Consider the following 12,710-nt stretch of genomic DNA (forward strand, 5'->3'; position numbering starts at 1 on the left):
TAAGTGTGGATGACTGGGTGATGTTGAGATTCCATCGTATTAAGTATTTTATAATAATCTGATTATTACCACTTTAAACTATTGTTCACAACATATTTTTGAAACACATGAATGCCACAAAAGACTGTGCTGAACATCAGCCAGAAAAGATCAATCATCAGGTGACAAGTGCACTCCCAACAATGATCTTACCTTTTCTCTGCTGGGGAGTGTGTGTGTTCGGCTTAAAGAGTCCCCTCCATTAATACTGATGAGCTCCGCATCGGCAGGCGGAAATGGTGTGGGGAAAACCACTACGTCACTCTTCAACGTGTCTGAGCTAAAACATACGTCATACTGCTGTGTAGATTTGGAGTAAGACCAGGTTCCGTCAGGATGTGTGGTTATCATTGGGGGGTTGTATCCACTGAAACTGTTGTCTGTCCTGTGGCATTTCACAGCTATCAAGCTGATGAGGCTAAGCAGAAAAATCACCGATACTGAGACAATAGCGATGAGCAAATAAAAGTTTAAATCCGAAAAGGTGTCATCCTTAACAGGACTATGCCTAAATGTAGTTTGAAGTTCACCAGTGCTTTCTCCAACAACAACGTCGATAGAAACAGTAGCTGACAATGCAGGCTCTCCGTTATCAGAAACCACAATCACTAGTGGATGCGTTTTCAGATCATTATCACTCATCCGCCTCTTAGTCCTGATCTCTCCGTTGCTGGTTCCGATTCGGAAAAGGTTGTTTCCTTTGGGCTCAGAGATGTGGTAAGAAAGCAACGCATTATATCCAGAATCTGCGTCTACAGCCCTGATCTTGGCCACAAAGTACAATGCTTCGGCCGTATAAGGAATGTTCTCACTATTAATGGAGCCATGCTCTGAATAAGGAGGAAGAATGGCTGGAGTGTTGTCATTCTCATCTAAAATAAAAACGTTAACAGTGGCGTTGCCCTTTTGAGGAGGGACACCAGAATCAGTCGCCTGAACTTGAAACTGAAAACTTTTGGTTTCCTCAAAATTAAATGACTGGAGAGCATGTATATCTCCAGTAACGGAGTTAATATTAACTGCAGGGGCTGTGCTTTTAAATGAATTATCAACCAATGAATATACAATATTTGCATTATTTCCTACATCTGGATCAAGAGCTGATACGGTGTGAAGTACAGAGCCAACCGGACTGTTCTCTTTCACATAAACATTTATGATGGGATCTGGAAACTGCGGCGCGTTATCATTCACATCAGAAACACGAACAGTGACAACGCTGGTGCTGGACAGAGGAGGGGTGCCCTCGTCTGTTGCTCTGATTGTGACATTATAATCAGGTGTCTTTTCTCTATCCAGTGGCCCGTCAACCATTAAGGAGTATTTATTTTTGTATGTATTTTCAATTTTAAAAGGGACTGAGCCCATTATTTTTAGATTCACAGCACCATTTTTTCCAGCATCGCCATCTTTTACGGTTATCAATCCAACCATTGTGCCCACAGGAGAATCCTCCTGAATTACATCTTCTAACGATGTCACGGATATTTCAGGGACATTGTCATTTATATCCAGGACTTCAACAAGCACTTTACAAAATGCAGAACGTGGATTATGTCCTCTATCAGTTGCCTTCACACGAATCTCTGTTGCAGCACTGGCTTCATGATCTAACTCTCCGGTTACTGTGATTTCGCCCGAAATTGAGTTAATAGTAAAAGCATTTAGTTTATCCGAACTGTCTTGGTTTACAATTGAGTACACGATTTCACTATTAATGCCTTCGTCTAAGTCATTAGCTTGCACAGTTATGACAGATGTACCGGCCGGAACATTCTCGGAAATTTGTGCTTTGTATAGCGGTTTACTGAAAATGGGAATGTTGTCATTCACATCTATAACGTTAACTACAATTTTAGCTGTTCCGGATCTTGGAGGCTTTCCACCATCTAAAGCCGTGAGAACTAATTGAATCAAAGCCAGTCTCTCTCTATCTAATGGCTTTTGTAACACTAACTCAGCAGACACAGTTTCACCTCCGCTATGTACATCGATGGAGAAATATTCATTCGAGCTCAGCTTATAGCTTTTCACCGAGTTACTACCTACATCCGCATCGTATGCTATTGGTAAAGAAAACCTCTCACCTGGAAAAGCCGATTCTGAAATGTTTACCTGACTCATAGATGAGCGAAATGTTGGTGCATTATCGTTTACGTCTAAAACATTTACTTCAAATCGATACATATTCAGGGGCGACTTCGCTATGGCCTCCAATTCCAAAGAGCATTTCGAGTTACGTCCGCATAGTTCTTCTCTGTCTATTCTCTCCCGAACCTGTATATTTCCCGTTCTTCCATTTAATTCGAAGTACCTCTTGTTGGGTCCATCCACTATCTGAAATCCTCGGCGCACAAGATCTTGCACATTTAGGTTCAAATCCTTTGCTAGGTTTCCAACTGTAAATCCAGCGCTTGTCTCCTCCGACACGGTGTACACTAATTGTCCTGACGCGATACTCCATAGACCGAAAATCAAAGAGAAACACGAAGAGATGTATCCGTGTAGCAATATAGGCGCCATACTCCATCAACAGTAAATTCTGTCACAGAGAACTACTTTTAACCGCATCGCCATACAAAAGGTTTCTCAAGTGCATTACGCTGTACTCGCCTCTCGGTAACACTGATCTCTGGAACAAAGACCTCAGACAGATCCAGAGTCCACCTCCCAAACGAGGCGGAGCCACGAAAAACAAAGCAACGTTAAAACCGTAGGTCGCCAGTGACACCGTGTGGGGAAACGCAAAAACAAACTGCCAATTACCAAATATGTAAAAAATAAGAGACATATCATGGCTTGAGAAAGAAATATGTTATGATAACAAGGTAACTAAACCAGATACCATTCCTCATGCAATTATAGAGGGCTTCTCACCATGCGAATTTAGTATACTGTATGTATTTCAGTAGTGGCCTACAGTACATGAAAGACATCAGCAGTACGGGGAGAATGGCAATGCACACATACGGTCTTCATGAATTCAGTGTTTTAAGATTAAATACATAACATAGTTAGCACAATTCACAGTCTTATACACACGTGTAAGCATCCAGAGGTACTCTCACCAAATATGTAGAGGCTACAGTCCAGTGAACAGTCAATATACAATTCCAGCACCATGGACAGCTAACCTGGCGGCCAAGCTGCGTTCTCTTGAATGCATAACTGTGGATGTCACTCCTTCCTACCCCTCACAGGTAGCCATCTGACTCCAGCTCACATACACCGCATGGACCATGGACAGATTCACTTCAATACTCAATTTGCGCAAGAAAAGAAGGTAGCATCAAAGAACACCAAATATGACCGTGTACCAGTGTGCACAACATCCATTTCACACATACTACAAGAGCACCCACATACACACATCAGTTCATCCTATTTCAAATTGGTTAAATGGATATTTTGCCAGCTGTTGCCAATTCTCCCAACACTGTTTCCATAGATTAAAAGGGACTTCTTACCTTTACTGTGTTGGGGAGTGTTTGTGTTCGCTGAAAGGTGTCTCCACTATTAATACTGATCAGCTCAGCATCAGCAGGTGGATATTGTGTGGGAAAGACTACTACGTCACTCTTCAGTGTGTCTGAGCTAAAACACACGTCATACTGCTGTGTAGATTTGGAGTAAGACCAGGTTCCATCAGGATGTGTGGTGATCATTGGCGGGTTGTATCCATCAAAATTGCTGTCTGTCTTGTGGCATTTTACAGCTATCAAGCTGATGAGGCTCAGCAGAAAGATCACAGACACGGAGACAATTGCTATCAGTAAATAGAGATTTAAGTCTGAAAAGGTATCATCCTTGACTGGGACATTCATGAATTGAGTCTTTATGTCTCCAATGGCTTCAGCCACTACCACATCAATAGAAACAGTAGCTGACAGAGAAGGTTCTCCATTATCAGAGACCAAAATGAGCAAAGGGTGAGCTTTCAGGTCATTATCGCTCATTCTCCTCTTAGTCCTGATTTCTCCGCTGCTGGTTCCGATTCGGAAGAGGTTGTTTCCTTTGGGTTCAGAGATGTGGTAAGAAAGCAGCGCATTATATCCAGAATCTGCGTCTACAGCCCTGATCTTGGCCACAAAGTAGCCAGCTTCAGCAGAATAAGGTACATTTTCGGTGTTGACAGAGCCATGCTCTGAATAGGGAGGGAGAATCACGGGGCTGTTGTCATTCTCATCAAGAATGAAAATATTCAGGGTGGCGTTAGAACTTAGGGACGGGACACCAGCATCTGTGGCTTGAATTCTTAACTGCAGTGTTTTTAATTCCTCATAATTGAATGACTGCAATGCATAAATATCTCCAGTGTCTTGATTTATGTTAATGGCCGAATTAGCTGGAAATGATTTTGTTGATCCCTCTAATATTGAATATGATATCTTTGCATTGTCATCAACATCCGAATCGAAAGCGGAGACGGTGTAAATTACGGCACCAACTTCACTGTTCTCTTTAACGTAAACATTAATGACGGGATTTGGAAAAAGGGGCGCGTTATCATTCACATCAGAGACATGCACAGTGATGACACTGGTGCTGGAGAGAGGTGGGGTTCCTTCATCTGCAGCTACGAGGGTGACGTTATATTGAGAAGTGCTCTCTCTGTCTAAAGGGCCGTCCACAACCAATGAGTAATAATTTTTATAAGATGACTTTAATTTAAACGGAACGGAACCGGAGGTCTCTATCTTCGTCTGACCATTCTTTCCACTATCTTTATCAGTTACAGTCACCAGAGCAACCACTGTTCCCATTTCTGCATTTTCTTTCACAGGACTCATAAGCGAGGTCACTACTATTTCAGGCGAATTATCATTTAGATCGACCACCTCAATTAACACTTTACAGTGCGTGCTACGAGGAGAATGGCCACGGTCCATTGCCTGAGCACGGATTTCATATGCAGCAGTTTCTTCGTAGTCTAAACTTCCCTTCACAGTAATCTCTCCAGTTGCCGAGTGTATGGCAAACATGTCAGATGCGCTCGTACTCCCCCTCCCGATTAATGAATAAACCAGCTCAGAATTAACTCCCTCATCCAAATCTGTAGCATTCAGTGTGATGATGGTAGTACCGAAAGGAACATTTTCATTGACACGGACTTTATACAGAGGTTTGCTAAATACAGGAGTATTGTCGTTTACGTCTACAACATTAACAAGTATTTGTAAAGTCCCAGTTTTTGGAGGTTTACCTCCATCAATAGCGGTCAGCATAAGTTGGACTTTGGGTTGTTTTTCTCGGTCTAAAGGTTTTTGAAGCACTAATTCGGCTGATACACTTTGCTCACCACCGCTCTGAACATCAAGAGAGAAAAATTCATTAGGAGCAAGCTTGTAATTCTTAAGCGAGTTAGATCCTACATCCGCGTCATTTGCTATGGGTAACGGGAATCGTTCACCGGAATAGGCCGCCTCAGTGATATTCAATCGATGGGCTTTTTCTAGAAAAACTGGTGCATGATCGTTTATGTCGAGAATATTTATTTCGATTCGGTGAAGATGCATAGGATTACTCAGTACGGCCTCAATATTTACAGAGCACTTAACTGCATTAGGACAGAGCTCCTCTCTGTCTATCCTATCGCTGACATAAAGAACACCCGTTTGTAAATTCACTTCAAAATACCTCTTAGAGTGTCCTGATACAACCCGAAGTCCTCTCGATTGCAAGTCTTGCACGTTAAGGTTCAGATCCTTTGCAATATTCCCCACAAAGGTACCCTTATCAACCTCCTCCGAGACAGAGTACGAAATCTGCGCCGCAGACAATCCACAAGCACAAAGCAGGACGAAGCCTCGAATCCAAAAGCTTTCTCTTTGTGTCCGTACACCCATCGCGGCGCTGATCAAACGGAACAACTATAAATATTTCCAAAAGGCATCGGTTTGCCATCCATTAAAGTCCAAAAATCACGAGCAATATACACGATTGGAACCACCATCCCCTGTTCCTCATACCATCCACGAATTTTCTAACAAAGCACAGCGATACTCTTACGTTTTAATATTCCTCCCATAAGGAGGAGCTTGCGAACCTCACATTACCACGGTCTACAGCGCCACCTTGTGCTACGATTCCATTAATGCATCTCTGTATTGGACTTCTCGATAACGACACGATTCTGTATGGATAGTGTTGTTATATCAAAGTAATAAGTGATATGAATAAATTAATTAATTAAATGCATTCACTTCTGACACACACACACACACACACACACACACACACACACACACACACACACACACACACACACACACACACACACACACACACACACACACACACACACACACACACACACACACACACACACACACACACACACACGTTATGGCATGAGGAGCCAATAAAATACAATAACGAGAATTCTTATAAAGAAACTCCAGTCCTGGTTTGCATTTATATTGAAAGCTGATGTATCAAAATCACTCTGGAATTATGGAATACCAATACCAATTGACAAAAGAACTTCTACATACCAAGACATGAACACAACTCTTAGCTCTACTCTAAGAAGTGTTTACATATTGAAAGCAAGCATGGATGTAACACGAATACAAATTCTCTTCAAACTATATAAAAGCTGCAAATGAAAGCAAGTGTAGACATTTTTTATTATAATATTTAGAGAAAATACAAATTCTGCCCAAACTCTTTGCCTAAACATAATATTATTCTTACCTTGTCTGTATTAGGGAGAGTTTGTGTCCTCTGAAAAGTGTCTCCTCCATTGATACTAATCAGTTCTGCATCAGCAGGTGGAAACGGTGTGGGGAAGACTACTACGTCACTCTTCAACGTGTCAGAGCTAAAACACACGTCATACTGCTGTGTAGATTTGGAGTAAGACCAGCTCCCGTCAGGGTGTGTGGTGATAACTGGGGCGCTGTAGCCACCATTGAAACTGCTGTCTGTCCTGTGGCATTTCACTGCTACTAGGCTAATGAGGCTCAGCAAGAAAATAACCGACACCGCAACGATGGCAATCAGCAGATACAAGTTTAAGTCGGTAAAAGTGTCGTCATTTACTGAAACAGTTTTAAATGGTCTCTGCACGTCCCCCATATTTTCAACAACCCCAACGTCAATAGACACTGTTGCTGACAGTGAAGGCTCTCCATTATCAGACACCAAAATGACCAAAGGGTGAGTTTTCAGGTCATTGTCACTCATTCTCCTTTTAGTCCTGATTTCCCCACTGCTGGTTCCAATACGGAAAAGGTTGTTTCCTTTAGGCTCCGAGATGTGATAAGAAAGCAGCGCATTATATCCAGAGTCTGCGTCCACAGCTCTGATTTTGGCCACAAAGTATCCAGCTTCGGCCGTGTAGGGAATGTTCTCTGTGTTAACGGAGCTGTGCTCTGAGTAAGGAGGGAGAATGACCGGACTGTTGTCATTCTCATCCAGGACAAATACATTTACAGTTGCGTTGCCACTTAGAGGAGGCACACCCGAGTCTGTAGCCTGAACCTTGAACTGAAATGTTTTCATTTCTTCATAGTTGAACGACTTTATACTATGTATATCTCCGGTGGCAGAGTTTACATTTATCATTGAGGACACAGGTATTGCATTGTTGGCATTATTTTCCATAACAGCATATGTAATCTGTCCATTTTCATTTACGTCAAAGTCTGATGCAGTTACAGAACTAATCAGAGCGCCGATTGGACTATTTTCTTTCAGATAAATGTTTATAATTGGCTCTGAAAAGCGTGGTGCGTTATCGTTTACATCCGACACATGCACATTGATAACTTTACTGCTATAGAGAGATGGAGTCCCCTCATCTCTAGCTGTGATGGTGATATTGTACTGAGATGTTTTCTCTCTGTCTAGAGCCCCGTTTACAACTAGCGAGTAGTAATTCTTATAGTTTGCATCTAATTTAAACGGGACTTCATCCGATATAGCGACGTTGACTTGACCGTTTTTACCTCCATCACTATCAAGCACGGACACAAGAGCAATGACAGTACCTCGTTGTGCGTCTTCCCTAACCGTATTAAGAAGTGACGTCACCGTGATCTCAGGGGCATTGTCGTTGAGATCCATTATTTCAACTAGCACTTTACAATGCGCAAGCACCGGAGGCTGCCCTTTATCGTTTGCCTCGACTCGAATCTCAAATGCACTGTGTTCTTCATAGTCTATGATACCCTGTACCGTTATAGCGCCTGTGTTTGGATCTATTTCAAAAGCATCTAAAACATGGTCTTGATCAGTCTTCCTTAAGGAGTAGACAATCTTGCCATTTGTCCCGTCGTCTGCGTCGGTTGCATTGAGAGTGATTACTTTGGTCCCTGGAGCAACATTTTCAAAAAGTGCAGTTTTATACAAGGGAGAACTAAATAGCGGAGCATTATCATTGATATCTAAAACATGAATAATTATTTGAGACGTGCCTGATTTGGGAGGATTTCCCCCATCTACTGCGGTCAGAACGAGTCTAATCTCCGGCTGTTTCTCTCTGTCTAATGCTTTCTGGAGCACTAACTCTACAGAAACACTTTGATCTCCTCCTTTATGCACCGTAAGGGAAAAATGGTCATTCTGACTTAATTTGTATGAATTTACAGTATTCTTACCAACGTCTGGGTCAGAAGCATAAGACAAAGGGAATTTTACGCCGGGTATAGTGTTCTCAGCGATGTTTAAATGCTGTGACTTCGCACTAAAAGAAGGGAAATTATCGTTTACATCAAGAATACTCACTTCAATGCGATAAAGCTTTAAAGGATTGTTGATCACCGCCTCTAAACTGAGAGTGCATTTTGTGGCTTTAGCGCAGAGCTCCTCTCTGTCTATCCTTTCGTTCACATACAAAACGCCTGTTTTGAGATTTACCTCAAAATATTTCTTCTTTGATCCGGTGACGAGTTGAAACATACGCGACTCCAAATCCTGCACATTCAGATTTAAATCCTTGGCGAGATTTCCCACAGTTGTTCCTACGCTCGACTCCTCGGACACCGAGTAGGACAGTTGCCCGTGCACCGAGACGACAGCGAATTCTATAAGAGCCGTCATAAAACACGCAACAATACATCCCCGTCTCCTAGGCAAAAACATTGTTCCGAAAAGGTGGCCCAGTCATAGATCCAACAAACGTGTCGTCGAATTGAACAACCCCTTGCTAGTCAAAAACAGAATAAATCCATGGTGTATAAAACACTGTTTAGTCGATGGAGAGCACTCCAGTCTGCGTACACATATTCTCACCACTGAGCTTTCCTTCAACAAAGCCCAGAAACGTCTCCCCACCCACTAGAAATCGGGTGGAGCTTCGAAATCTGGTCCAGAATCTGTCGACCCATCGGTCTACAGCGACACCGCGTGGACAAGACCAACATCAGCTACTCTTAACGAGCAGACTTTACTGTACAATGTCGATAAGAGCTGCAACTATTGCTATACATTCATGCGCAGCACTGAATAACTGTCTAGCAAGACAGAAACTAGAACTCCACTGAAACATAAACCTTGACATTATATGTCATTAATGACATATGTCATCAAATCAAAATAAAATCTAGCCAATCATAATAATGAGGGACATGAATGAAGGTTTAAATGATTGTATGCGTTAAACTGCCCTAGAAGCTGCAGGCCTACATACGCCACACCAACATTTCAGAACCACGGAGAGTTCCTACATCGCGCGCACACTGAGAACAGTCAGACACCTGAAGGCTTCAGAGTAAAAGTCTTCCATTTACTTCACGCATAAATGCGCACACGTACACAGGTCATATAATGGAGATCATCTGATTTCCTGATTTTAAATCTTTTTAAAGCAATTATCTAGACCACTATTGTTGTCTTCTGTTATGCTGTTATAAGGCTACGTGAGGCCTACACCAACCACACCACCATTTCAGAACCACGGAGAGCTCATACATGAGGTGTGTATGTAAATGTCTTCCATCCTTTCAGTACACACAGAAGTGGATGGCCATGTATGCACTCCATATTGTAAAGGAGATCAACATCCTATGTCAGACTGGTTAGATGGTTCTTTTGTCAGCGGCAGAACAAAGAAAACCTGGATGTGCATGTAGTGAGCTTACAGAAATTCTCCCCATTCTCTTTTCATAGATTAAAGGGACTGCTTACCTTTACTGTGTTGGGGAGTGTTTGTGTCCGCTGAAAGGTGTCTCCACTATTAATACTGATCAGTTCAGCATCAGCTGGTGGAAACGCTGTGGGGAATACTACTAGGTCACTCTTCAGTGTGTCTGAGCTAAAACACACGTCATACTGCTGTGTAGATTTGGAGTAAGACCAGGTTCCATCAGGATGTGTGGTGATCATTGGCGGGTTGTATCCATCAAAATTGCTGTCTGTCTTGTGGCATTTTACAGCTATCAAGCTGATGAGGCTCAATAGAAAGATCAGAGATACAGAGCCAGTGGCTATCAGTAAATAGAGATTTAAGTCAGAAAAAGTGTCATCCTTAACTGGGACATGTCTGAACTTTGTCTGAATTTCACTGGCCCTCTCGACTACAACAACATCGATAGACACTGTCGCTGAGAGTGAAGGCTCTCCATGATCAGACACCGCAATAATTAACGGATGAGTTTTCAGGTCATTGTCGCTCATTCTCCTTTTAGTCCTGATTTCTCCATTGCTAGTTCCAATTTTGAAGAGATTATTTCCTTTGGGCTCAGAGATGTGATAAGAAAGCAGTGCGTTATATCCAGAGTCTGCGTCTACAGCCCTGATCTTGGCCACAAAGTATCCAGCTTCAGCCGTGTAGGGAACATTCTCAGTGTTAACAGAGCCATGCTCTGAATATGGAGGAAGAACTACTGGACTGTTGTCATTCTCATCCAGTACAAACACGTTTACAGTAGCATTGCTGCTGAGGGGAGGAACACCAGAGTCTGTGGCCTGAACTCTGAACTGAAAAGTTTTAATTTCCTCGAAGTTGAAAGACTGTAAGCTGCTCAAATCGCCTGTCATTGAATTTATATTCACCAGCGTTGATATAGGTGCACCACTATTACTGTCTAACACGGAATAAGTAACTAGGCCATTCTCATTGGTATCAGCATCAGAGGCAGACACTGTGGTCATGACGGCACCGACTGGACTGTTCTCCTTGATGTACACATTAAGGACCGGCTCTGCGAAACGAGGAGCGTTGTCATTCACATCAGCAACGTCAACGGTTATAATACTAGTACTGGAGAGAGGTGGTGTGCCCTCATCGGTTGCTGTGATAATGATATTGTAGACGGAAATATGTTCCCTGTCCAATGGACCATCCACCACTAAAGAATAATAGTTTTTGTAGTTCAGCTCGAGTTTAAATGGAACTTTGTTTCTCACTGCGCAAGACACAATGCCATTTTTACCACCGTCTTCATCAGCAAGTGAAACAAGGGCGATTGCAGTGCCGATTTTGACGTCCTCCTTAACCGATTTCAATAATGAAGTTACTGTAATTTCAGGCGTGTTGTCATTTAGATCTAAGACCTCCACCAGCACTTTACAATGTGTTGCCATAGGAGGCTGGCCCTTGTCACTCGCTTGTGCTCGAATCTCAAAAGCACTCCGCTGCTCAAAATCGATGTTGCTCTTTACAGTTATAGCGCCTGTAGCGGAGTCAATTTGAAACGTCTCTAAAATGTTATCTTGGTCTTTCCTACTCAAGGAATATACAATTTCACTATTTGTCCCTTCATCGAGATCAGTAGCGTTAATTGTAACAACAGTGGTCCCAATAGGCACATTTTCAAAAACGCTTGCTTTGTATAAGGGCCTGCTAAATACAGGTACGTTATCATTAATATCCAAAACATTAATCTTGATTTGAGATGTACCTGACTTCGGCGGATTTCCTCCATCGATGGCAGTAAGCGTTAACTGCATATAGGGCTGCTTTTCTCGATCTAAAGCTTTTTGCAGAATTAACTCAGCAGACGCGCTGCGCTCTCCTTTGTGTGTGGCGAGCGAGAAGTGGTCATTGGGGCTGAGCTTATATGTACTGACAGCATTCTTTCCCACATCCGAGTCTGATGCTGATAACAACGAAAATCTAACTCCTGGTAATGTGCTCTCTGCAATATCTATTGTCTGTGAGTTTGCACTAAAGGTAGGAGAATTATCATTAACGTCTAAAATATTAAGTTCTATGCGATACAGTTTCAAAGGGTTGTTAATGACCGCTTCAACAATTACTGTGCATTTCAACGATTCTGCGCATAGCTCCTCTCTGTCTAGTCTGTCAGTCACATAGAGAACACCAGTCTTTAGGTTTACCTCGAAATATGACTTCTTGGACCCGGTAACGATTTGAAACATCCGTGATTCCAAATCCTGAACATTGATGTTCAAATCTTTCGCTAAATTCCCGACTGTAGTCCCTGGTTTTGACTCCTCTGGTACGGAGTAAGACAGCTGCCCCGCCACGGATTCTATACAAAGCACCATGATCCCGAACAGTACATCCGTGAATAACACGTTCCTCGCTCTTGCGAAATACATTTTCTATCCAATATTACCGAATCATAGACCCAGGAACGTGTTCTTAACGCAGCGGGAGAACAGAAAGAGCAATATCAAGCCATTCTGTCGATACAACAGCAAATCAAGAAAGTATCCACCACCATCATCGTCTCCCACTCACATCTCTGGGTATGACTGTA

At 42.5% G+C, this 12,710-nt stretch overlaps 5 protein-coding genes across 7 annotated transcripts in view; all 5 read right to left on the bottom strand.

Moving 5' to 3' along the window:
- Positions 1-12,710, bottom strand: part of LOC134069103 (protocadherin alpha-C2-like) — a 166,464-nt gene that overhangs the window by 60,797 nt on the left and 92,957 nt on the right. The window lies entirely within an intron of this gene.
- Positions 151-2,562, bottom strand: LOC134069406 (protocadherin alpha-3-like). The gene has a single exon (XM_062525368.1). It carries the CDS (start codon positions 2,560-2,562, stop codon positions 151-153), a length of 2,412 nt encoding a protein of 803 aa, XP_062381352.1.
- On the bottom strand, positions 3,489-5,885 carry LOC134069407 (protocadherin alpha-3-like). Its single transcript, XM_062525370.1, has one exon. The coding sequence runs from the start codon at positions 5,883-5,885 to the stop codon at positions 3,489-3,491; it is 2,397 nt and encodes a 798-aa protein (XP_062381354.1).
- On the bottom strand, positions 6,131-9,126 carry LOC134069408 (protocadherin alpha-8-like). The gene is made up of 2 exons (XM_062525371.1): positions 6,736-9,126; positions 6,131-6,172 (listed from the first exon to the last, which is right to left on the bottom strand). The coding sequence occupies exons 1-2, from the start codon at positions 9,124-9,126 to the stop codon at positions 6,131-6,133; spliced, it is 2,433 nt and encodes an 810-aa protein (XP_062381355.1).
- Positions 9,651-12,510, bottom strand: LOC134069409 (protocadherin alpha-3-like). Its single transcript, XM_062525372.1, has 2 exons — positions 10,171-12,510; positions 9,651-9,665 (listed from the first exon to the last, which is right to left on the bottom strand). Exons 1-2 carry the CDS (start codon positions 12,493-12,495, stop codon positions 9,651-9,653), a joined length of 2,340 nt encoding a protein of 779 aa, XP_062381356.1. The 5' UTR covers positions 12,496-12,510.

This window comes from Sardina pilchardus, chromosome 21 (genome assembly GCF_963854185.1).
Source record: "Sardina pilchardus chromosome 21, fSarPil1.1, whole genome shotgun sequence".
Lineage (NCBI taxonomy): Eukaryota > Metazoa > Chordata > Actinopteri > Clupeiformes > Clupeidae > Sardina > Sardina pilchardus.

What these genes read in the sequence shown, in the direction of transcription:
- LOC134069406 (XM_062525368.1), bottom strand. Translation starts at nt 2,562, where the DNA reads ATGGCGCCTATATTGCTACACGGATACATCTCTTCGTGTTTCTCTTTG.
- LOC134069408 (XM_062525371.1), bottom strand. Translation starts at nt 9,126, where the DNA reads ATGTTTTTGCCTAGGAGACGGGGATGTATTGTTGCGTGTTTTATGACG. An exon ending in CTCTCCCTAATACAGACAAG is followed by an intron (nt 6,173 to 6,735) that starts GTAAGAATAATA and finishes CTATCCATACAG; the next exon opens with AATCGTGTCGTTATCGAGAA.
- LOC134069407 (XM_062525370.1), bottom strand. Translation starts at nt 5,885, where the DNA reads ATGGGTGTACGGACACAAAGAGAAAGCTTTTGGATTCGAGGCTTCGTC.
- LOC134069409 (XM_062525372.1), bottom strand. Translation starts at nt 12,495, where the DNA reads ATGGTGCTTTGTATAGAATCCGTGGCGGGGCAGCTGTCTTACTCCGTA.